This window comes from Schistocerca gregaria, chromosome 5 (assembly GCF_023897955.1).
Source record: "Schistocerca gregaria isolate iqSchGreg1 chromosome 5, iqSchGreg1.2, whole genome shotgun sequence".
NCBI lineage: Eukaryota > Metazoa > Arthropoda > Insecta > Orthoptera > Acrididae > Schistocerca > Schistocerca gregaria.
Genome location: NC_064924.1, coordinates 457,394,110 through 457,417,834, shown reverse-complemented (window position 1 = coordinate 457,417,834; position 23,725 = coordinate 457,394,110). Strand labels below are relative to the sequence as shown.

At 40.3% G+C, this 23,725-nt stretch overlaps 2 protein-coding genes across 3 annotated transcripts in view; one reads left to right on the top strand and one right to left on the bottom strand.

The window, feature by feature from the left end:
* LOC126272219 (uncharacterized protein C18orf19 homolog A) overlaps positions 1 to 23,725 on the top strand; it is a 56,007-nt gene that overhangs the window by 26,973 nt on the left and 5,309 nt on the right. Inside the window, exon 4 of one of the 2 annotated variants that reach the window (XM_049974918.1) lies at positions 21,387 to 21,560. In XM_049974918.1, the coding sequence (XP_049830875.1) occupies positions 21,387 to 21,560 (174 nt within the window). The remainder of the gene's footprint in view (positions 1 to 21,386; positions 21,561 to 23,725) is intronic. The other variant, XM_049974919.1, reaches the window with a different exon arrangement.
* LOC126272218 (LIM domain-containing protein jub) overlaps positions 21,609 to 23,725 on the bottom strand; it is a 203,062-nt gene continuing 200,945 nt past the window's right edge. The window contains exons 8-9 of the mRNA XM_049974917.1: positions 23,402 to 23,518; positions 21,609 to 23,316 (exon numbers count right to left, since the gene is read on the bottom strand). Coding sequence (XP_049830874.1) covers positions 23,284 to 23,316; positions 23,402 to 23,518 — 150 coding nt within the window. The 3' untranslated portion in view covers positions 21,609 to 23,283. The remainder of the gene's footprint in view (positions 23,317 to 23,401; positions 23,519 to 23,725) is intronic.

The window sequence follows — 23,725 nt, the reverse complement described above, 5'->3', positions numbered from 1 at the left end:
TTCACTTCATATTTAGATTTTTTATGGAACTAGCTTGGAAACCTGACATTGCCCGGGTATTTATTAATAGCTGTGCCTCAGACTTTGTATGTATGGAGTTAAGTTTTGACTTATAAAAGTGCTTTGTGTATGACATTTGAAGTAGTATGAGTGGGGACATGAACGAAGAGCTTGTTTGCTACACTGACATGGGAGAGAGTCACATAGAGCTGGCTGTGCGTAAAACCACTAACACTAAGGTTCACACCCACAACTCATAGCATCTGGCCTTGTGCTTTGTTTAGGGTCACGGCGTAATGTATGTTGACTGGGAATTGTATTTGTTTAAAGCAAAATGGTAAATTGTTAGCAATAAACAGTATTTCTGCTTCTATGATGATACGTTGGAGAGAAGTAACTTTAAGTCTTTGTGAGTGAAGCATTCTGAGGAGCAAGATAATGCCTGACACTATCGATTAGAGTTACATTGTCCCTCACTTTTGGAATGAATTTCCAAAGAGGGACTTAAAGCATGATGGTCTCGAGCTGCAGCAAGTATCACCACACAATCTTCTTTGGATTCTTGAGACTGCATAGCCCTCAGTCTTTTAGTCTGTGTAATGTATTCAGAAAGACTCAGCAGTTTTCTAGGCATTTTTATTCATAAACAAAACAACATCAAAATGGGTTATTCCATGTAAAGTCATCCAGGCCATGACACCCATTATCTAGTTGTGAACTGATATTTTGTGCACTGCTTTTGTATCTAGTATCATGAACTTTTACCAATTTTTATTGCTTTATATACATTCTGCTGGTAGCAATTGCTGAAAGTTTGATCAATGCTTTACTTAAAAGCAAACTGTAAAAATTTGAAAATTGAGTGCAGTTTTTAAACAAAAAGTGGTACGCTACAGTTTTTTCCACTGAATATCCTTTCAGACATGTAGTTTCCGAAAACATGTTAGAATTGTCCAATTAAATTTTTGTAAATTAATTTTATTTAATTTTTTTGTTAAAAATATTTTTAAAATATATTTTTAAAATATATTTTTAAAATATATTTTTAAAACATATTTTTAAAACATATTTTTAAAATATTTTTAACAGTTGCCCCCTTCTGGAAACCACTGTAAAAATTAGAAAGTGCTATACAAATAAAACAAATTGAACAAAAATTGCAATATATGAAACAAAATTACACATTATAAAATATAGGGCAACTTGTACATTACATGACATATGAACACTTTCTTACATAACTAAATTAACTCAATGTAAAAATACATAGCATTTTGTTAATAATATTTAAGCATTTTGTCAAAGGCCAATATTGTCAACACTACACAAAATGCTGGTGCTGCAATCTGCGTTCAAATTGATTCGGAACTACATGTGACAAGACACTGTGATGTTTAGGTAATTTTGTGTGTGTGTGTGTGTGTGTGTGTGTGTGTGTGTGTGTGTGTGTGTGTGAAAACCTCTTTTCTTCCACCAACTTTGAGGTCTCTTTGCTCAGAGAATAAGTATGGCCTGTTGCTGTGTCATATCAACTTCACACAGAATATGAGAGAAAGAAACATCATTATCAGGCCAATAGGACAGGGCTGGTCCATGAGGTTGCATGAACCATACTGTAACATCTCCTTCTTCACAACTCACCTTCTCAACAGTCCCCAAGAAGAGTCATATGCACCTGCAACATAGCAGTTGGGCTGCATAGTGCATTCTGCCATTAGTGACGGAAGTGCATCTGAGAAATCCTGTATGACACTAAAATCCATCTCACAGCTCAGACCTTTTGCTTCAATCTTGGTTGGTTATAGTGGTAGAAAGTGATGTGTAGATTGTGTTCCAGGAATTGTTTTTGCGCTTGTGAAGCACTGAGAAAGATAATGTCTGACTTGTACCACTTCATCTTTTGAAACAAAGAGAACTGAAAATCTGTGCAGGTTCTCGCGACAGAATTCAGATACCTGTGAAGATGTAAATATTTGCTCTTTATAAACTCTTTGCAAACTTGTTTTTGTGACAAGTCTTTCAGCAGTGCCACCAATACCATCCCAGGGAGATTTGCCATGTATGGTAGCAAAAAACTGCACTTTATACTGAAGTCGTATGCATGGTAGCAGATATTTCTGAAACTCTTACATTTTTATATTGTGCAGCACAACCATCAGTGAAATATTCAACATACACAAGATGAATTTCTGGAAATTCACACGTAAAAAAATTCAATACAGTCTTCTGAATCTGGTACACCAAGGCAACATCATGTTCTTGATCATCAGAAACAATACAAATACTTTTTGCGTGCAGCTGTTTGTCCTTTTTCTAATATATAGGGACAGTGTGAAGAGTGAAGCTGCCATTGTTCCAAAGGTACTCCTTACCCCTGTACTTCATCTTGTACAACAAAATTGAGCCAGCCACTGTGGCCAAGAAGTTCGCTGCAGTCTGGAACCATGCGACCGCTATGGTCGCAGGTTCGAATCCTGCCTCGGGCATGGATATGTGTGATGTCCTTAGGTTAGTTAGGTTTATGCAGTGCTTCAAGTGTTGGAAGTTTGGTCACATGTCATCACGTCGTACTTCCAGCGCCACATGCAAGGATTGCGGTTGTCCTCTGTCCCCGGGCACTCCACGTGTGCCTCCTCCCACTTGTGTCAACTGTGGGAAGCACCACTCCCCCTGCTCGCCTGACTGCCCTGTTCTCCATAAGGAGTGACAGCCCTGTTCCATAAGGAATGATAGATCATGGAAATAAAAACTGTGGACAGGCTCACCTGTCAGGATGCAAAGACAAAATATGAATGACTTCATCCTGTGCAGATGACTACATCGTATGCTGTGACTGCGACTTCATTGCCCCCAGTGGCGACGCCTGCTGTTAAGCTTCCTGTGGGCCCTCGGGGCCGTCCTAACTCTTCCCCCGTGTCTGTGATGGAGTACGCTGTTTCTTCTGGAGCTCCCAAGCTACCTCCTTTGGGAGACCAACCCCCCAAACTGACGGAGATATCGGACCCCTCTCCACCGGAGGTAAGCCAGCCTCCTTTGGCTTCTCTCACGCGGAAAGGGTCCCTTCTAAGGCCTCCTCCAGTGCAACAGCTGACATCAGTCAGTAGCTCAAGGAGCCATGAGCAGCAGATCCAAGAGTTTCCCGCTCTTTGTCTGTCCCTGATGCTCCATCTGAGTCTCCCTCCCAGGTCGCTCCTAAGGAGCAGCGCGAGAAGAAGAAGAAGAAGAAAAAGAAGAAGAAGAATAGGCTGGGTAAGGCTGACGAGTTTCAGGCTGCCTCTGTGCAGCCCTGTTCCTACCATTTCTGAGTCTGATTTGCAGATTTTGGTGTCCCCCGATGATCTCAATTTCGCCCCTTCCTCAGATGCACTGATTCTGGATTCAGGCTCTCCTTCAGTGATGGTCAATGACCCAGTGGCGTAATCTGCCTCCTCGGTCCCTTCACGTCTTTTTCTGCTGCAGACAATGTCATCCTACAGTGGAATTGTAGCGGTTTTTCCCACCACATTGCTGAGCTCCGACAACTTCTCAGCCTTACCCTTTCTTCTGCATTGCGCTCCAGGAAACTTGGTTTCTGGCGTTGCGGAGCCTTGCCCTTCGTGGCTATTGGGGTTATTATAAGAATCGGGCAGCTTATGAGAGGGTATCTTGTGGAGTCTGCGTTTACACTCTTCACTCTCTTTACTATGAGTGTGTCCCTTTTCAAACACCTTCAGAGGCTGTCGCTGTTAGGGTGTGGACACTGCAGGATGTTAGTGTCTGTAGCCTTTATCTTCCACCAGATGGTGATATCCCGCAGCATGTATTGGCTACACTGGTGGCCCAGTTGCCACCACCTTTTCTGTTACTGGGCGACTTTAATGCCCAAAACCCTTTGTGGGGTGGATTTGTGTCAACGGACCGACGCACTGTCATTGAGCAGGTGTTGGCACAGCTCGACCTTTCTCTCTTAAATGATGGTGCCTCCACACATTTCAGTATGGCACATGGCACGTACTCAGCCGTTGCCCTTTCAGTCTGGAGCCCTGGCCTTCTACCATCTGTCCATTCGAGTGTACTCGACGACTTGTGTGGTAGTGACCACTTTCTGATTTTTCTGTCACTGCCGCAGTGTCACTCTTCTGGGTGCCCCCCCAGGTGGGCTTTGAATAAGTCTAAGTGGGACTCGTGTGCCTCCATTGCCGCTATTGCGCCTCTTTCTCATGACGCCATTGATGTGGTGGTTCACATGATAACCACCAGCATCATTTCTGCAGCAGAATCTGCAATCCCCTGTTTTTCCAGGTCCCCTCAGTGGAGGACTGTGCCTTGATGGTCACCGGAGATTGCTGAGGTGTTTCAAGATCACAGGCGGGCCCTCCAAAGTCATAAGAGGCACCCATCCCTGGACCACCTAATTGCCTTTAAACAACTCCGTGCCCAAGCCCGTTGCCTTATTTGCCGACGGAAGCAGGAGTGCTGGGAAAGGTATGTCTCCACTATTGGTACCCATACCTCTCCATTGCAGGTTTGTACCAAGATTAGGTGATTCTATGGATATCAGGCTGCTGTCAGTGTCCCTGGGCTTTCCCTGTATGGAGCCATCTGTACTGACTCAGACATAATTGCTGAACTTTTCGCAGAGCATTATGCTCAGATTTACGCTTCTACAAATTACCTGCTGACCTTCAGCTTCCTGAAAGAATGATTGGAATGTCAGAGCCTTTCCTTCCATATGTGCCACCTAGTCTCTACAATGATCCATTCAGTGAATGGGAATTCCATGCCCATGCCCTAGCCCCTTGCCCTGATCGGCTCCCAGGCTGGATCACATCCACTGTCAGATGCTAAAACACCTCTTGGTGGACTGCCAGCGACACCTCCTAGAACTTTTCAACCGTATCTGGGTTTAGGGTGAGTTCCCGGCTCAGTGGCGGGAAAGCATTATCATACCAGTGTTGAACCCTAGCAAGAACCCACTGGAGGTTGACAGCTACCGCCTCATTAGCCTCACCAACGTTCTGTGCAAGTTGCTCAAATGCCTGGTGGACTGGAGGTAGAGTTGTATACTTGAGTCTCGGGGCCTTCTGGCTCCGTCTCAGGCTGGTTTCCATAAGGGCTGCTCTGCTGCCGATAATCTGGTCTCCTTGGAGTCTGCTATCTGTGTGGCATTTGCCCGCCATCAGCATCTGGTTGCTATCTTTTTTGACATGCGGAAGACGTACGATACAACATGGTGACATCACATCCTCATGGTTGGGGTCTTAGGGGCCCGCTCCCGTTTTTTATTCAGAATTTTCTGTCGCTTCTTTCCTTTTGCATGCAAGTTGGTCCCTCCCATGGTTCCTCCCAAGTCTATGACAATGGGGTCCCACAAGGCTCTGTCTTGAGTGTCTGCCTCTTTTTAATTGCTATCAATGGGCTAGCTGCAGCTGTGGGAATGTCCTTATCAGCTTCTTTTTGTGCTGATAGCTCCACTGGGATTGCAGTTACTGAACACCAGCTCCAGGGCACTATCTGCAAGGCGCAGTCTTGGGCCGTGACGCGCGTCTTCCAGTTTTCGGTTGCCAAGACCTGTGTCATGCATTTCTGCCAGCATCACACTGTTCACCCTGAACCACAGCTTTATCTTGACGGCAAACCTCTTGCTGTGGTGGAAATGCATCGGTTTTTGGGATTGATTTTTGATACCCGGTTGACTTGGCTCACTCACCTTTGCAGCTTAAACAAACATGCTTTTAACGCTCTTCGTTGCTTGAGTTACACCAGCTGGAGTGCCGATCGGTATAACCTTCTATGACCGTATTAGGCATTGATTCAGTCCTGTCTCGATTATGGGAGCCTGGCTTACGATTCAGCATTGCCTTCCGCGTTGCGCTTGCTTGACCCCATACTTCACTGCAGGATCCGACTTGCAACTGGAGCTTTCTGCACAAGCCCTGTAGACAGCATACTTGTGGAGGCTGGTGTCCCTTCATTACGGATCTGGCACCAACAACTACTGGCCGCTTATGTGACACGTGTTTGTAGCTTACCCAGGCATCCAAATTATCATCTCCTGTTCCCCCACTCGTTCGTCCATCTTCCAAACGACGGCCCCAATCAGGGTGTCCGATTGCGGTTTACGCGTCTGGTCTCTTCTCCTTGGGCTTGTGTTTTTTCCTCTCCCACCTCTTTTCTGGGCCCATATACATATACACCCATAGTGTGCGCCCCACCCATGCCTTCAGCTGGATTTGGCACAAGGCCCGAAAGAGTCAGTGCCTTCTGAGTCCCTCCCCCGACACTTTCTTTCCAGCCTTGCCGCTTTTCTCGGCTCTTCTGTAGTCTATACCAATAGTTTGGTGGTTGCTGGTCAAGGTGGTTATGCTTTCTCTCTTGGGGAACAATCTGAACAATGCCCATTGCTGGCTGGCTGCAGTGTTTTCACTGTGGAGCTTGTAGCCATCTTTTGTGCCCTAGAGTATATCTGCTCCTGCTCAGGTGAGTCCTTCGTCATCTGTAGTGACTCCCTGAGTGGTTTATGAGCTCTCTATCAGCGTTTTCCTCACTCTCATCTGGTGATGGCTATCCAGGAGTCCATTCATACTCTTGCTCATTGTGGCTGCTCCATGGTTTTTGTGTGGAACCTGGGTCATGTTGGCATCCTGGATAATGAATGTGTTGACAGGCTGGCCAAGCAGACTATCAGTGCACCGACCCTGGAGATTGGCCTTCTGGAATGTGATCTCCAGTCGGTATTGCAGCAAAACGTCCTTGCTACTTGGGGGTGATGAATGGCGCACCCTGCCTTCCCCCAACAAACTTTGGGTCATCAAGGAGACTGTAGGTGTGTGGCACTTCTCCTTGCAAGCCTCTTGCAAGGACTCAGTTGTTCTCTGCCGGCTAAGCATTGGCCACACCTGGCTGAGGCACGGTCATTTATTGCACTGCGAGAACACGGCTATATGTCGCTGTGGATCAGTGTTGACAGTGGTCCACATCTTGTTGGCCTGTCTACTTTTAACTGCACTCAGGCAGACATTTGCACTGTCTGATACGTTCCCTGCACTTTTAACGGATGTCGCTGCAATTGCAGGCATAGTTTTGAGTTTTATTCACGTGGGGAACTTATATCACTTGATCTAAGGGTTTGTCTCTTTTTTTTTGCGTTGAGTCTTGCCTTTGGCCTACAGTTTTAGATTGGGGATTTTAGTGTGTCTCGTGGTGGTTGGCTTTTCCTTTCTCCCCCCCCCCCCCCCTCCCCCTCCATGGTTGGCCAACCACTGCAACACACTGTGTGTTTTTAAGTTCTCTTTTCTGGTCTTTGTCTATGTATTTCTTGTTATGTGTTGTCCCTTGTCATCTCCATTGCTTGTTTTTATTCCTTACGGGTGTTTCATGGTCGTGGAAAAAGGGACGGATGCTATTTGTAGTGTGGTCCCTTCAACCCCCACAACCCAACCAACCGATACCCATTGACTGTACTGAATTGTCTCATCAGGAACATTTATATCATGTTGTTATTTTAATTAGATCTTGGTATGTTTCTTTAATAGAAATGGAATTTAGAAGCAGTTTAACGTGTTGGTGGTAAATGCACACATACATACGGTATGTACTCCTGAGGATCCTGCAAGTATACATTGTTTTGGTTGAAGAGAAGCAAATTTTGAGAATCCTACTTTGTCTTCAGGATAGAAAGAATACAGTTCAGTTAAATTACAAAACAAGACACTTTTGTTCATAGGTATTTTTGCTGGTGCTCACTTCGTCTTTTTTCTCAGGCATTATTCTTGTGTTTTCGTCATCCAAATAAAAACTCTTTACTTTTTGCACTGTATCGTGTGGCAATATTCAGAAACCTGAAATTTGGAACTGACATTCTGTCGAGACCAAGTTGGCGGCACAAAAGTAAGTAACTGAATTTTTTCACGATTATGTGCATATTCAATTTTCTGTTTGGTTGTGTCCATGAGTTCATCATGATGTTTTGCCTTTTCTTCCAGTTCTGTTAAATCACTGTTAGGGATAGTGCTTGCATCAGCAGCCAGCTCGACTTGATATGTATGTGTAATTTTAGTTTTCAGAGCTCCAGCTGCTTATTCCAATTTTCGTTTGGCTGCTGCATACTGACTATGCTGAACAAATGAATGCAGCTTTTCAGGAGATAACCCTAAGCTAATTAAGCTATTATTGATTTTTTTCAAGAGTCTGAACCCTCACATTACTGTCATTTATATATAGTCTGGTGATGAGTCGTCACTTGCTTGTATTTCATTAATAAGTTTGATACAGGTTGGGCATATTTTCTCCCCAGGAACAACACTAAAACCTCTCATCTTGAAGGTCTGTGCCTTTTCTAAACTAATTTCATTCTATCCATATGAAACAGATCGTTTATGGTGCTTGAATGGATCACAGCAAATGTTCCTATGTAGAGAGAATCTGTGCAGGTACCTGTCTTTGTGCTTGACACACACACACACACACACACACACACACACACACACACACAGTATGAATTACCGTTGCTTCGCCATAATAAAAGTTCTTGTTCTTCACTGATCAGTTCATTCACACAAGTCGGGGTATTATCACATATATCTTGCAGATACTGTCCAAGAAAACACTGCCTACTTGTACTTTCCATACTGTTTCAGTCATAAAACCAGTATTTGTCATAAATAATTCAAATGATGATTGATGTAACCTAAAAAGTAATTAATGAAAAATCATTCTATCCCATTGTTTCATTACAAAAGTATTTCACATTATGATTGTAACATTAGGGGACTTACTTTCGTTTTGGAATGAATAGTTAAAAACTGCAACAATTGCATTTTTAACTAATAATTGACTCTGGGTACAACTCAGTGCAAGAGCTCAGAACTGCATGCTCAGTGAACACGACCCAAAACGAAGGAACTGGATGATGCAATAAATGTAGTGGCAATAAAATAGTGTCCTCAGATGTGATTTGTTGATATGGAAATCCACTGTAGCCAACTCCAGCAATTTAGTGGTACATTTTAGTCATGAATTAGCAACTTCAATATTTCTTTTACAATAATATTTTTTTTCACACTTACTGTAATTTATTTCTACAAACCGATTCTTTTTGTGTGACATAACGCAATATTTACAACAATATTGTAAATTTTTCAAAGGTATACCTTAAAAAATTATAATGTCCATGCATGGATTTTATTTAAAAGAAATTATTTACAATTTTTTCTGAGATGTAGATGATGGATATTCACTACAAGAAGCACGACTATAAAAGTATAAATTTTCCTCTTTAACTAAAAAAAATCCAAGCTTCCACTGCAAAAACTGTAGGAACTATTGCATTTTTAAACTGTAAAGGAGCTCGTCTATGAAAGTCTGAATTCCTGAATCTAAATGAAAAAAAGTAATTGACTTGCAAAATTTACATTTTGGAAATGTGAATATATCTAGGTAAACTTCCACTACCCAAAATTTCAAGGATTTGTGTGACAGTGGGTGCCATTTCCTAAACTTTCTGGATGATCTGACGTGGAATGACCCAAATATAATAACTAGGCACTCAAATCACAAGGCAAACTTAATAAATTCGTTTTTCCTAGCAAAGAATATGAAGAAAATCAATCAACAGAAGCAAAGCACTGTCATTAACTTCGCAATACACAAAATAAAGTCATTAAATCTGCGTATCCTAGCTGAGTAAATTCAGTGCTGGTTTTGTATTCGTAAAAATAAGATTGTTGTGCTTAATACTCTGGAGACCAAGCCTTGAGCATAGATTGGGCTGCAACTTTATGTTAAAAATACCACACCTGAGTGTAGATTGTGCTGTGATTTTCTTGATGCAGAAGTCACCTATCACTCAAAAACTGGATTCATTTCATATGAGAACAGAGTATGGATGCCTCGTGACCTGCCCCTTGAGTGGTGCTGCCTTCTGTTGTCAATTTCTACAATTATTTCAAAAGAAACATTAGTGAATGTAACAGCTGCTGTTGTGAATGGCTGAGCCATTTGACCATGTTGACATAATTTCGTGCATGTACTCATTAGATTTTGCAGTTTGCTATAATCCTGCTACAAATACATCTTGTGTGTTGAGTGAATAAGAAATTTTGGAAGCTCAAAAGGAAACAGTTTCTCAGTAACCCATCTCACACTTTTTTTACTTCCTGTTGTCATCATTTTAAAATTTGTGATCTATCAAAGAAATATAATAAATATGAAAAGTAAATCTTGAAGTTTGGCCATTTTTAGAGTGTATTATTCTTGAAGATACATCAGTGACACATGTGCCAGTAATGCTTTAAAAGAGGCATACGTGACTGGTTAACTACACCCAGGATTCTTCTCCTCTGCCAGTTTTCAAAGTGTTAATTGTGCCACTGATGTATACTACTGAAAATACATCTGTGATTGTGCTGAAAAAAAAAAAAAAAGGTAAAACTAACACCACCATCTATTGGTTCTTTGACTGTTCTACAAAAGTGACAGTGTTGTCTCTTTGTTCTTTGTTATACTATGACATGATGATTAAACATTCGAACTACTAAGCGGAGCAGACAGTTTTACATTACAGTATTCTTTTCTCTCTTTCATTTTTTTCCATGTTAAGATTTTGAGGAAATAAAGCCTCTATGTTGCCCCAAGTGATGCTCAAGATACCTCTGGAAACCACCAGGAAATTCATCTAGTAGTTTTGGAGATTAGTGTGTTCAAACAGATGCACAAACACATTGGTTTTACAGTTTTATTATTAGAATAGATTTTGAATTTTCTCGAAGAGATTTAGAATCGGCCCCAGTTTCTACATTGGAGTGAAGCGTACTGAGAGAGAGAGGCTAAGGCTGTGTCCATACTTCAATACAGTGGTTTCATATAGTGGTGCATTCTCAGTGAAGTTTGTATCTTTCTGTCGAGGTGCAAAGAAGTGAAAAAATTATCTGTAGTCACATTCCTTTCGTTTCTAAGGAATAAGCTTCGTTACAATATATTTAGAAAGGGTTTGATTCTCTGGCTGATGTTCATTCTTTTCCGAGTAGGAAAATACATTGAACAGATATTTTCTGCTAACTCAAATTTGATACTAAATGTATGTGACTTACTAACCCTCTGTTGTGTAATCCTGTGTCGAGCTATACAGTTGTGAAGTGTTGTTCCATACTGTAAAGCAGGGAACATTTTAGTAAAACTTTTAAATAATAAAGAACATTAATTTTTGTTGCCAAAGGAAACTGTCACTCTTCAGTCTTGTGGACCATCGTTCACTGGTATCTAAATGTAAGTAATTTCATAATGTTTTATAATATATGTCTTGACATTGTATTATGAGAGAACTATGGTTCCCAGTTTTCTGAACAAAAGGTATCAATTTCAGTTGCCTTGGCACAAGGAAGGACACAAGCATACAAAATTGTAGTGAGTGCATGTAGCTCAGAAATAAAAATCCAAGTTAACTTTGGGCTTTCGTTTCTGTGCACAATATTTTATGTTTTAATATTATCAAACAATGGTAAATCCAGGATTACTCTGAGAAGGAATATTGTTTTAATATTATGTCATTTACAGAGAGCTGTCCAGAACACTCACCATTAAAATTCATAGTTCCAGTGGTGTTTGTTCAATAGTCTGGTGTAAAACACTTTCTTTTACAGTCTTCTAACTGCATTCACAATTTGATTCAATATCTCTCATCCTGTGCCATCAAAAAATGCTGAAAGTAACTGACACTTACCTTTTCCTCCCTGTCTTTACTGTCTGTTCCTGAATGACAAGTTAGTTCTGATGGAGTAGTTCGTCTTGCTGCTGTAACGGCTATTGGTTTAACTTCTCTGGACACATCACTACTAGTTTCTACCTGTCATTCAGTTTCGCTACCATTGGATTCGTGCTCTGAAACTTACTACAGATTCCTGTGGCCATGGAAGTCTGTATTGGATTGTTTGTTGTTAATCTGTGTACTTCTATTGGAAAAGAGCAAAAACTAGAAAGTTAGCATAAATTGCATGTTTCTGTGTACCACACAGTAGTTGGCTACAGGTGAGTGGTTGTTTATTCTTTATTTTACGTATTGTTCTAGAAAGAATTTCAAAACAGTCAATTTAAATGATTCCACAGTTCGAGTGTTAACTCAGTCTCAGAGGTAAGTACAGTATCTGATCTGAGCAGACGTGAATTCTAAACTGTTTTTCAAATTACTGTGAGTTGGATTATCAAACAGATGGAATGTACATTGACAACTTTTAATAGACACACACACTCTTGATGATGGCAATGAAATCTGTTGTTGAAAGCTTAGAATTTTTATTTAAAAAATATCAAAATTTTTAGAGTTGTGTTAAAACAAAATTCTGTTTTTCCATATACTTCCTTCAACTATGTACACTTAAGAGCCAAAACATTACATTGACCACCTCTGGAATGCAATACAGCAGCCTTTCCGCATGGCATGAATTCGATAAATCTTCGATAGGTTTCAAGAGCTATGTGGCACTAGATGCCTCTGCACTGGTCATACTATTCTTGTAAGTTATGGTCCTGTCTTATGTGATGTATCATGTTCATGTCAGGCAAATTTGGTGGCCAAGACACCAACATGAATTCAGTATTATGCTCCTTGAATTACTGTAACACAGTTCTTGCCATGTATCATGGACAGTTATCCACCACTGTCAGGGAAGACTTCAAGCATGAAAGTGTGTTCGTGGCCCATAGTAATGTTCACATTGTCGAAAGCTGTCATGGTGCCTTCGATTACTGCCATAGGTTCCAAGTGATTGACCCTATAGCACAATTCTGCTGCCACCGACCTGTGCTCATGAAATGGTGGTTTCGAGCAGTTATTTGTTGTGATGGCAGCATACTCAGGCATGACTATCAACTGGGGTGCAACAAGAAACATGCTTCATCTGACCAGGAGACATGTTACCATTGATACATGACGAAATCTCAGTGATCCTGTGTTCACTGCAATTGTAATTGGTGATGTTGTTTGGTCAACATGGAACACATCTTCTGTAGAGTTCCATTTCCAACAATCTTCACTGAATGATGTGCTCAGAAACATTTGTACCTATACCAGCATTGTTATCAGATCTGCATCAGACTGCTGCTTATCTTGCCTTACAGAGTGGATGAGCCCCCAACCTGCACATTGTCACTTAACACCTTCCCACGGTTTCACTGTCTTGCAATTTCAATTTACTACCACTTACATCTGTAATTCTGAAATGTTTCGTGATGGACTGCTTGACTGATGTAGCCTTCATATAGCGGTGGTTTTGCGTATTGTATGTGGAGTGACATAACTTTGGAGAAGTCACATGCATAAATTTAGTAAATTGCCAGTGAAGGAAGTACAGAGCCCCCCTCCCCCCACCCATTTCACAGAGTAAATGTAGAAAGGAGTCTGAGAACACTCTCTAATACCACCTGACATATTGGGTGTTACATCTTTAATTTTTGCTCTTTGTGAGTATTTGGTCTTGTAATTCCCATTGATGGGCTCCACTAATGTTAGCTATTTTTGCTATATAAGGTACTGTGACTTGTATGACCACTTCTTGATGTCTTGAAAATTGATAATAACCCTTTTGTAAGGCTATGTTTTGCTATCTCTGTCTTTTGTAAGTTTCTGTCCTGTGTTTTAGTGCAGTCCTCTGACATCATATGGACTGCATACCTGAAGTATTTTTCATTGCACTTGCATGGCACACTGTATAAACCACACTCTTTCAAATCGAGGTTCTCCATCACAGATTGCAGCCTTTATTTAATTTTTAGAATTGACCTAATGCCATATTTGCATATTAAATTTTGTAACTTGGATGATGTTTCCTCAGCTACTTTTTTTAATTTCTTCGGGGGAAAGTTCTGTCTGAAGGTCCGTAGTTGAGGCAGTATGTATTTTAGAAACGGAAACTACACAGCCACACTTATTTTTTATTTCATTTGCTAGCTGTTCCTGCCACTCATTTCTGTGGTTCAGTCTGGTTAAATGGAAAAGACAGAAAAGAGAAAGCACACATTTCTAATATGTATGGGAATTGGAGACACATTCTAATTTTCTTCTCCCCCATCTCTATCAATCTCCTCCTCCTCCTCCTCCTCCTCCTCCTCCTCTCTTTGGCCATAACCTTCTTCTGTAAATCTTTTCTTCCCACTTTCTCTGTCCAATGCTTCCCTCCCATTCTCTGTCCATGTTCTCCTCCCATTTCTCTCCCCTCTCCTCCTGCCACCTCTGTTCCCCCTCTCTCTGTATGCCACCTTCTCCTTCCTCTCTCTGCATCATGCTGTCAAAATTTCAAAGCAGTTGGAGATTTAAGATTTTGTGTGCTGCTGTAAATGTATGTTTGTTAAAAATGGTAAATCACAGAATTGATTGCTTTGAAATTTTGACACATTATATTCAAATACTTGCATTTTTATATACCTACTAGATTGCCATACAGTATATACTCTGATCAAACAGAACATTATGACCACCTACATAATAGCCAATATGTGCACCTTTGGCATAGATAGCAGCTACGACAAATCGCAATATGGAAGCAGTGAGGCCTTAGTAGGTCACTGGAGGGAGTTGACACCACACCTGATGTTGTCAAGTTCTGATGCCACGTTGAATCACATCCCAGATGTGTTTGATCAGATTCAGATGTGTTGAGGTGGGGGGGGGGGGGGGGGGCGGCGTACATGGCCTGCAACCAGTGGTGATACTCCTTGGCTGTCATGGTGCCTTGCACAAGTTCCGCTGGACGTGTGGATGCCTACGTGAATGTTCCTCAGAGCATAATGGATTCGCTGCCAGCTTGTCTGCGTCTCGCAGTATAAGTTCCAAGGAGCTGTTCACCTGGAAGACGATGGATTCACGCCTTCTCATCATCATGAGGGAGGTTCTTGGATTCATCAACTCACGCAATGCTGTGCCACTGTGCCAACATCCAGTGCCAGTGATCACATGCCCACCTCAGTTGTAGTTGCTGATGTCGTGTTGTTAACATTGGCACATACATGGCTTGGCTGCGGAGGCTCACATTAGGAGTGTTCAGTGCACTGTGTGTTTGGACATAGTTGTACTGTGCTCAGCATTAACATCTGTTGTTGGTTCTGCCATAGTTCACCACCTGCTCTATTTTACCAGTCTGCCCAGTCCACAACATCCGACATCTGTAATGATGGGTGGCCACTCAAGCTCACAATGTCTGGACATGGTTTCACCTTGGGTCTCTGTTTATCCATCATGGACATAGGACATCAGCTGGTCAAGTATTTATCAATGAAATTTGCCAACAGCTGTGTAATTGATGTGTTATTTTATTTTATTTTGATTACCAGTTTCGGCATTCCACTAGACCATGTGCAGGCCCCATGTGCATCTCTCAAAAATAACTGATACATGCCATATACTCCTGGCTGTTGTCTTGTCCCAAATGCTTCAGTCAAAGACTTGACTGCAAGTAGTCAAAATAAAATAAAATAACATCTGTATTACATAGCTGTTGGCAAATTTAATCGATAATTGGTTTCACCAAGTGTTGAAGACGCTCACCACAACTCTGCTCAACCAACCAACAAGTCATGTAGTTCTAAATGGGTTTATATCGGTAGTACGTTGGTGGCCATAATGGTCTGGCTGATTAGTGTATATGCACATGGTGAATCACCTGAAACTTGCAGCTTTCACAGAATGGATTGGTAGTCAGGGGTTCTTATTCTTAGCCAATAAACAGATTGTAATAATACTTGTAGTGTATTTCTTGTGCAAACATACACTTCTTTATATGGAGCAATGCCTGTTGATATTAACAAACTATAAGTTGGGTAAATTAGAATGTCGGTGGTGTTTGTTGCAGGAGTCTAGTCCTAGTCCTTTATGAGATATCATATTGTGCAAAGTTTTCACACCGACATCTATTACATATGCTTACAAGCGTACAGTGTGTTTGTGTGTTCCTTGAGTGCTTTGTGACTATATATTCAGTTAGTGTGTGACAGTCCAAGCTGTAGGTCACGAGTGAATGATGAGATTTACCAATGCAGAAAAAGCCAACATGCTCATGATGTATGGAGAGTGGGAAAAATGCAGTTCATTCTTGTAAGATGTATTCGGCAAGATATCCCAATATATGTCAGCCCTCTCGACAATTATTTATCAACCTCTTCAACCAATTATGTGGAAGTGGTAGTGTAACACCTGGACAAATTGACAGAAGGGGACAAGTGATGACAAATAGGGGGAAACCAATTATGTGGAAGTGGTAGTGTAACACCTGGACAAATTGACAGAAGGGGACAAGTGATGACAAATAGGGGGAAATTAATATTCTTGCTGCTATTGCAGTTGATACGCACATTATCTCCCAATAAATCACATGAGGATATGGCATGAATCAAGCAAGTGCCCTGTCTGTTCTCTGTCAACATAGATTTATCCCTGTCACATCACTTTCCGTCAAAAGCTGCATGGAAACTAATAGAATCATGTTAACTTCTGTATATGCACATTTAGACAGGATACTCCAGATGTATCATGTATTTTGTTGGCGAGGAATCTATATAATGAGTATATGCAATTGTATTATTCGTTTAGTGTGTGCTACCACAGGTATTGTACGTGTGTGTGTGTGTGGGAAGGGGGGGGGGGGGATACATTGAAATTTTGACACAATGTTGCATTCAAATACATGTATTTATTATTATACCTATTGGAGCACCATATGGTATATAAATGTATAAATAACATTTTGATTTCTTAATAAAAAAGAAAGAAACTTCCACATGGGAAAAATATATTAAAAACAAAGATTCCAAGACTTACCAAGCGGGAAAGCGCCGGCAGACAGGCACATGAACAAAACACACAAACACACACACAGGATTACTAGCTTTCGCAACCGATGGTTGCTTCTTCAGGAAGGAGAGGGAAAGACGAAAGGATGTGGGTTTTAAGGGAGAGGGTAAGGAGTCATTCCAATCCCGGGAGTGGAAAGACTTCCCTTAGGGGAAATATGTCTGCTTGTGTCTGTGTATGTGCGGATGGATATGTGTGTGTGTGCGAGTGTACACCTGTCCTTTTTTTCCCCTAAGGGAAGTCTTTCCACTCCCGGGATTGGAATGACTCCTTACCCTCTCCCTTAAAACCCACATCCTTTCGTCTTTCCCTCTCCTTCCTGAAGAAGCAACCATCGGTTGCGAAAGCTAGTAATCCTGTGTGTGTGTTTGTGTGTTTTGTTCATGTGCCTGTCTGCCGACGCTTTCCCGCTTGGTAAGTCTTGGAATCTTTGTTTTTAATATATTTTGATTTCTTATGTACATGATGTCTCCCCTATGAGTCTTTTGTGTGACATCCAAACTAGGTGGGAAGTATTAGTTTGTTTCTTGCTACAAACAAAATTATTTTTTGTGGCCATTTGACAGAGCAGTCCCTTATTAGTCTAATGTGATATTCGTTTTATCGATTTTCATTAACAGGGACAGTAAAACAGTACTCCAGCAACAACAGCACCGCCCTGGCCTGTGCTGACTGCTACCACTATGGAAAAGCACTGCTCGGCAACTGCTGGAGTACTGATCTTATTCATATTTTACTGTCCGTATTAATACATATCGATAAAATGACTATTGCACTAGAATAATGTGGGCTGGGCTATCCTAGTGCCTGCCTTGCCATGTGCTGAATATTTCTGGAGTACTTTCTGTGATTTCTCCTTCTGTCACACTTAAGATTTGTCACAGACACCATTATAGGTTATAAAAACTGATTTCTGAGATGGAGGGTGGTTTGCAAATCAACAGTTGTTGCAGATCTGAAGAATTTTATAGACCGCTTTTGCTTCAATAGTTTCTGAAGTAATTTTGGTAACCCATTCCAATAGTTCCAGTGCATGTCAGCAGTTCGGTGTTCCTTCATAGCTGCAAGTCAATAACAACTACTGTCCTAGATGTATTCTTTGCTCCACTAAATAAAGAAATAAAAAATCATTGATTTTACACAATTATGAACCATGGACCTTGCCGTTGGTGGGGAGGCTTGCGTGCCTCAGTGATACAGATGGCCGCACTGTAGGTGCAACCACAATGGAGGGGTATCTGTAGAGAGGCCAGACATACATGTGGTTCCTGAAGAGGGGCAGCAGCCTTTACAGTAGTTGCAGGGGCAACAGTCTGGATGATTGACTGATCTGGCCTTGCAACACTAACCAAAATGGCCTTGCTGTGCTGGTACTGCGAATGGCTGAAAGCAAGGGGAAACTACAGCCGTAATTTTTCCTGAGGGCATGCTGCTGTACTGTATGGGTAAATGATGATGGCATCCTCTTGGGTAAAATATTCCGAAGGTAAAATAGTCCCCCATTCTGATCTCCGGGTGGGGACTACTCAAGAGGACGTCATTACCAGGAGAAAGAAACCTGGTGTTCTACGGATGAGAGCGTGGAATGTCAGATCCCTTAATCAGGCAGGTAGGTTAGAAAATTTAAAAAGGGAAACGGATAGGTTGAAGTTAGATATAGTGGGGATTAGTGAAGATCGGTGGCAGGAGGAACAAGACTTTTGGTCAGGTGAATACAGGGTTATAAATACAAAATCAAATAGGGGTAATGCAGGAGTAGGTTTAATAATGAATAAAAAAATAGGAGTAAGAGTAAGCTACTACCAACAGCATAGTGAATGCATTATTGTGCCAAAGATAGACACGAAGCCCATACTTACTACAGTAGTACAAGTTTATATGCCAACTAGCTCTGCAGATGATGAAGAAATGTATGATGAGATAAAATAAATTATACGGGTAGTGAAGAGAAACGAAAATTTAATAGTCTTGGGTGACTGGAATTTGAGAGTAGGAAAAGGGAGATAAAGAAACATAGTAGGTGAATATGGATTGGGGCTAAGAAGTGAAAGAGGAAGCCGCCTGGTAGAATTTTGCACAGAGCATAACTTAATCATAGCTAACACTTTTTTCAAGAATCATAAAAGAAGGTTGTATACATGGAAGAATCCTGGAGATACTGAAAGGTAGCAGATAGATTATATAATGGCAAGACAGACATTTAGGAACAAGATTTTAAATTGTAAGACATTTCCAAGGGCAGATGTGGACTCTGACCACAATCTATTGGCTATGAACTGTAGATTAAAACCGACGAAACTGCAAAAAGGTGGGAATTTAAGGAGATGGGTCCTGGATAGACTGAAAGAACCAGAGGTTGTACAGAGTTTCAGGGAGAGCATAAGGCAACAATTGACAGGAATGGGGGAAAGAAATACAGTAGAAGAGGAATGGGTAGCTCTGAGGGATGAAGTAGTGAAGGCCGCAGAGGATCAAGTAGGTAAAAAGACGAGGTCTAGTAGAAACCCTTGGGTAACAGAAGAAATATTGAATTTGGTTGATCAAAGGAGAAAATATATAAATGCAGTAAATGAAGCAGGCAAAAAGGAATACAAATGTCTCAAAAATGATATCAACAGGAAGTGCAAAATGGCTAAGCAGGGATGGCTAGAGGACAAATGTGAGGATGTAGAGGCTTATCTCACTAGGGGTAAGATAGATACTGCCTACAGGAAAATTAGAGACTTTTGGAGAAAAGAGAGCCACTTGTATGAATATCAAGAGCTCAGATGGAAACTCAGTTCTAAGCAAAGAAGGGAAAGCAGAAAGGTGGAAGGAGTATATAAGGGTCTATACAAGGGCGATGTACTTGAGGACAATATTATGGAAATGGAAGAGGATGTAGATGAAGATGAAATGGGAGATACGATACTGCGTGAAGAGTTTGACACAGCACTGAAAGACCTGAGCCAAAACAAGGCCCCCCGAGTAGACAACACTGCAGGCTCAGCATCATACAGAAGTGTTACAGTAAATTATGTAGACAATGTGCAGCTAGACTCATTGCCATGACCATAGCGTCTAGCTGCATGTGATCCAGTGTGTAATAATACAGGAAATAAATCACATCCAAATTGTTAAAAAATGGCTGGTGGCATATTGTACCTCAATTAAGGTACCTAATTAAGTCCTGGCTGCAGCATACTGTCACACAACATCCCATCTTGGGATTATTCTTGCAGGCTGAGTGTATTTCATCTGTCTCCTATCTTGCATACTGGGTGTAGTGGTTCTGCCATGGTTGGTTTTCCCAAAGATTTTAATAGTTCATAATTCAGAAGGAATGCATCTGCTCAAGGTGTCTTGTTTCGTCTTTGTTTTCCAATGCTGTCAGTCATCTGTGTCCTCTTCCTCTTTGGTGTTCATTTCTTTTTTACAAGAAAAAGGTAAAGCTATCATCATCCTGAAGGGTGGACATCACATTGCTTTACTAGGTATGCAGTTGCCTTCCTCCAAACAAAAACTAATTTACACAGCCAGTTATGGGGCAGCTACTGTTTAATGTGAACCCCAACCCAGCATTTTTAACATTACCAGAGGTGACAGGGATGGACTATAACAGTTTTGTTTATTCTTAACGACTGACTTGCCATCTGAGGCCCCCCCTCCTCCGATTTCTTTTTAATCTTTTGTAGGTCGTACCCAGGGTCGTACATGCTGTATTTCTCCTCGAGCCATTTCTTCTGTACTTAATGTATGTCTGTATTTCGTTTGCATGCTCAATTTTTATCCTCCTCTTGCCAATTAAACTGGAGTGTTATACAAGGATTTATATAGCATGTTGTCCCTGCACTACCTTAACTATTTCATGTTAACATTAACTACTTCTGGTTCGTTCAGCTTAACAGGCTATCGAGTAATGAAGGTAGGACCTTGGTAAAATTCACTAATCAAGAACAAAAGCAGTAAGTAGTGTTGTGTAACAATTTTAATATTATTGATATGAAACTTGGTAGAAATACTCAAGATTAAGATAAGACCATGTGAATGGTACTCCGCAAATATAACAAACAATATTATTGGTCACCAAATCCTTTCATTATGGTGTTTGGCTAAGATACACAACTGCCTTCTGTTACATACACAGCATCAGCCAACAGATTTACAAAGCTCCTTAGAATTTCCTGACTACCACTTGTTGGATAGACTTTGGCAAAAACTTTCTATCGTATTTTTAGTTAAACTGATTACGTTGCAGCTTTAAAGCTCTATGAAATATGAAGTGCCATGTTTTATTATTCTAACTGACTTGGAAGGATTTCTTTTAGTAATTATAATTTAGAACCCCGAGATGTTTAGGAACTCCTTGTAATTTTCATAAAATGATGGAGCAGTTAATTAGAAAAACTTATTTCAAGATATTGGGTTCAATTCTTTGGACAGGTCAGCAAAACATGACAAGTTAAACTATAACATTAAATTGAGATAGAAAACGGTACTCCCTTAGTGACCTTACAATTTTAATGTTGGAGGTGCAAACCAGATTGAATGCATTGTTTTCATAATATATGCTTGTGTTTCACTTTTTCAGGTGGAACTACTGTGTCCATAAATTACCTTACAAAATGGGGTCTCATAAAGCCAATTCCTCCAAAGGAAAAGTTGAAAGAGATGTATGAAGAGGGAAAAGAAAATCTAAAAGAGAGGAGAGACCAACTTAAGGAAAAAGGAGAAGCTTTTATGCGTGAGTTCAGGGATCGAAGTAGTAAGAAATAAGCTGATTGACTGAAATCTTGTAGATAATACCTGTAAATTTGTACGGTGTTTAAATAAATTCACTTTATTTTCAAGTAATTTATATTTTATACAAAAAATATAAAGCCGCTTCCATCTTGTACACATATGAACCATTTATGCATCTGTGTATCGTGGAATGAACAGATAACTTAAAGCTCTTCCCTTCGACATTGACACATAAATAGTCTGCTTAATTCCTTACATTGTTTAATCCTTATAAAGTTGTGTGTCACAACCAAATACATATATTTAATTCAGAAACATAGAACCTGCTTATGCATATCACAGAAAGGACATTATGCGCTATGTAAAGTTATTTATTCTACAGCATGTTTATATACTGAGTCTAGTATTTTCAATAATTGTACAGACATAGGCAGTTTTTTTTTTTTTTTTTTTCAAACAGACCAACAATTTCTTTAAAACTTCATGGTAGAACATACTCTGTAGCTGCATTAAGCAAAAATTTTAATCAGCCTTACTTGCTATAGCAGACTACAGTGAATTAGATTCTACATGTGTTTATTGCAGTAAAAGTAAACATTCCCTTTATCATAACAATATGAAAATCTTATCTATTATGGGGCACAGGGCAGTCTTTTTAATTTGTAAATGCCAATTTTTCTTTTTTTGCTGTACTGATTGTATTTAAATTTGCCAGACAATTAAATGGCCTTCATAAAATAGTTTAAAGTTGGGTTCAATAGATGTAACACGAAAGAATGGTCTTAACACTATGTGGTACTACTTCCTGAAGTGTAAAACCAATATTGATGTAGAAATCAAGGCTGGTAGTGCTCCTGCAAACTTTAGAATATGCATACCAGACACAATAAGGAACAGCAATTTGCCAGGTTGAAACAAGTAAATTCTGAAGCCTATAACTATAGCATCTGCAGTGAGAATTGTATCCCATGCTGAAACAGTTTTTCCATGATTAAAAAAAAAAAAAGTGGAAACTACAAATGTCCAAGTAATGTAATCTAATACCTCTGTCACTTCTTCAAAACTGTATCCTGCAAAATCAGTGATGATGCAGCCTCAGCTGGTGTTGGTTACATCTCCTGTGCTGTTGCCAGCTACTTCCCACAGATCTGCCTGTTGCTCAACTAACTGTAAGATACCTGACAAATCCGTTTATTTATATGATGGTCTAAAAAAAAATCTATGCACATGTATTGTAGATAATTGGATAAGGAATGTTACATAAATGACTAATAGGGCCTTTTATGCATCAGTATGGGCTATCTGAATGTACTAAGATAAGTAATGATTATAGGTACATCTGTAGTAGTAGTTTAATGCATAATTTATTGTAGTCTGAAAGAGTGAGCTGTAGGTCACCCAATGGTATGACTTACTGGAGGAACTTCACTAATCCTCCCTTGTGCAATACAATTTCTGACACTAGGAGTTGAACGAACACACACACACACACACACACACACACACACGTTACATAATTTAAAAAAAAAGTGGTACAAAATTGATTTTTTAGAGCACTCTAGACTCAGGTTCTGTCCAAGTTTTACACTAAACATATTTTAACAGAATATTTTCACAAAAAGTGTAACACTTATACTTAAGCCATGCAGCTATCGTACAATGAAATATCTGGGCAGCTGTGCTTTTCTTCTGCATCAGACTGAAGGAAATTGGATGCAAAATCAACATTCCATAAAATGGGTACTTTAACCCAGATACTGATAACTTGCTGGAACTCCCTGTAATAGAAGCAAATAATGTGAAAGCCTCACATGAAAGTTGGAGATATGAATACAAAATTGTCAATCTGAATTGCTGCACAACCTGAAGTTGCCTTGGTTGGTGACTTAAGCGCTGAATATGACACGACTTGCACATCAAGTGACCATCCAGTGGGTAACAACGTTTATCTGGCTCATCTGTAAGCTGCATACCACAATCCTGAAAGAGTAAAAACATGTTTTAAGGCCAAGTGTTTTGGAAAACAATTTATTACAGCTTTCTATAGTAATGGTATCAGCATTAAACCTTTTGCTATATTTTCGTCTACCAAAGCAAATACAGAACAAAATGCAAACAGATAGTGATAGTGATAACTCATGTGTACAAATTTATGTGCTGCACTAAAGTTGCAAAAACTGATCATTT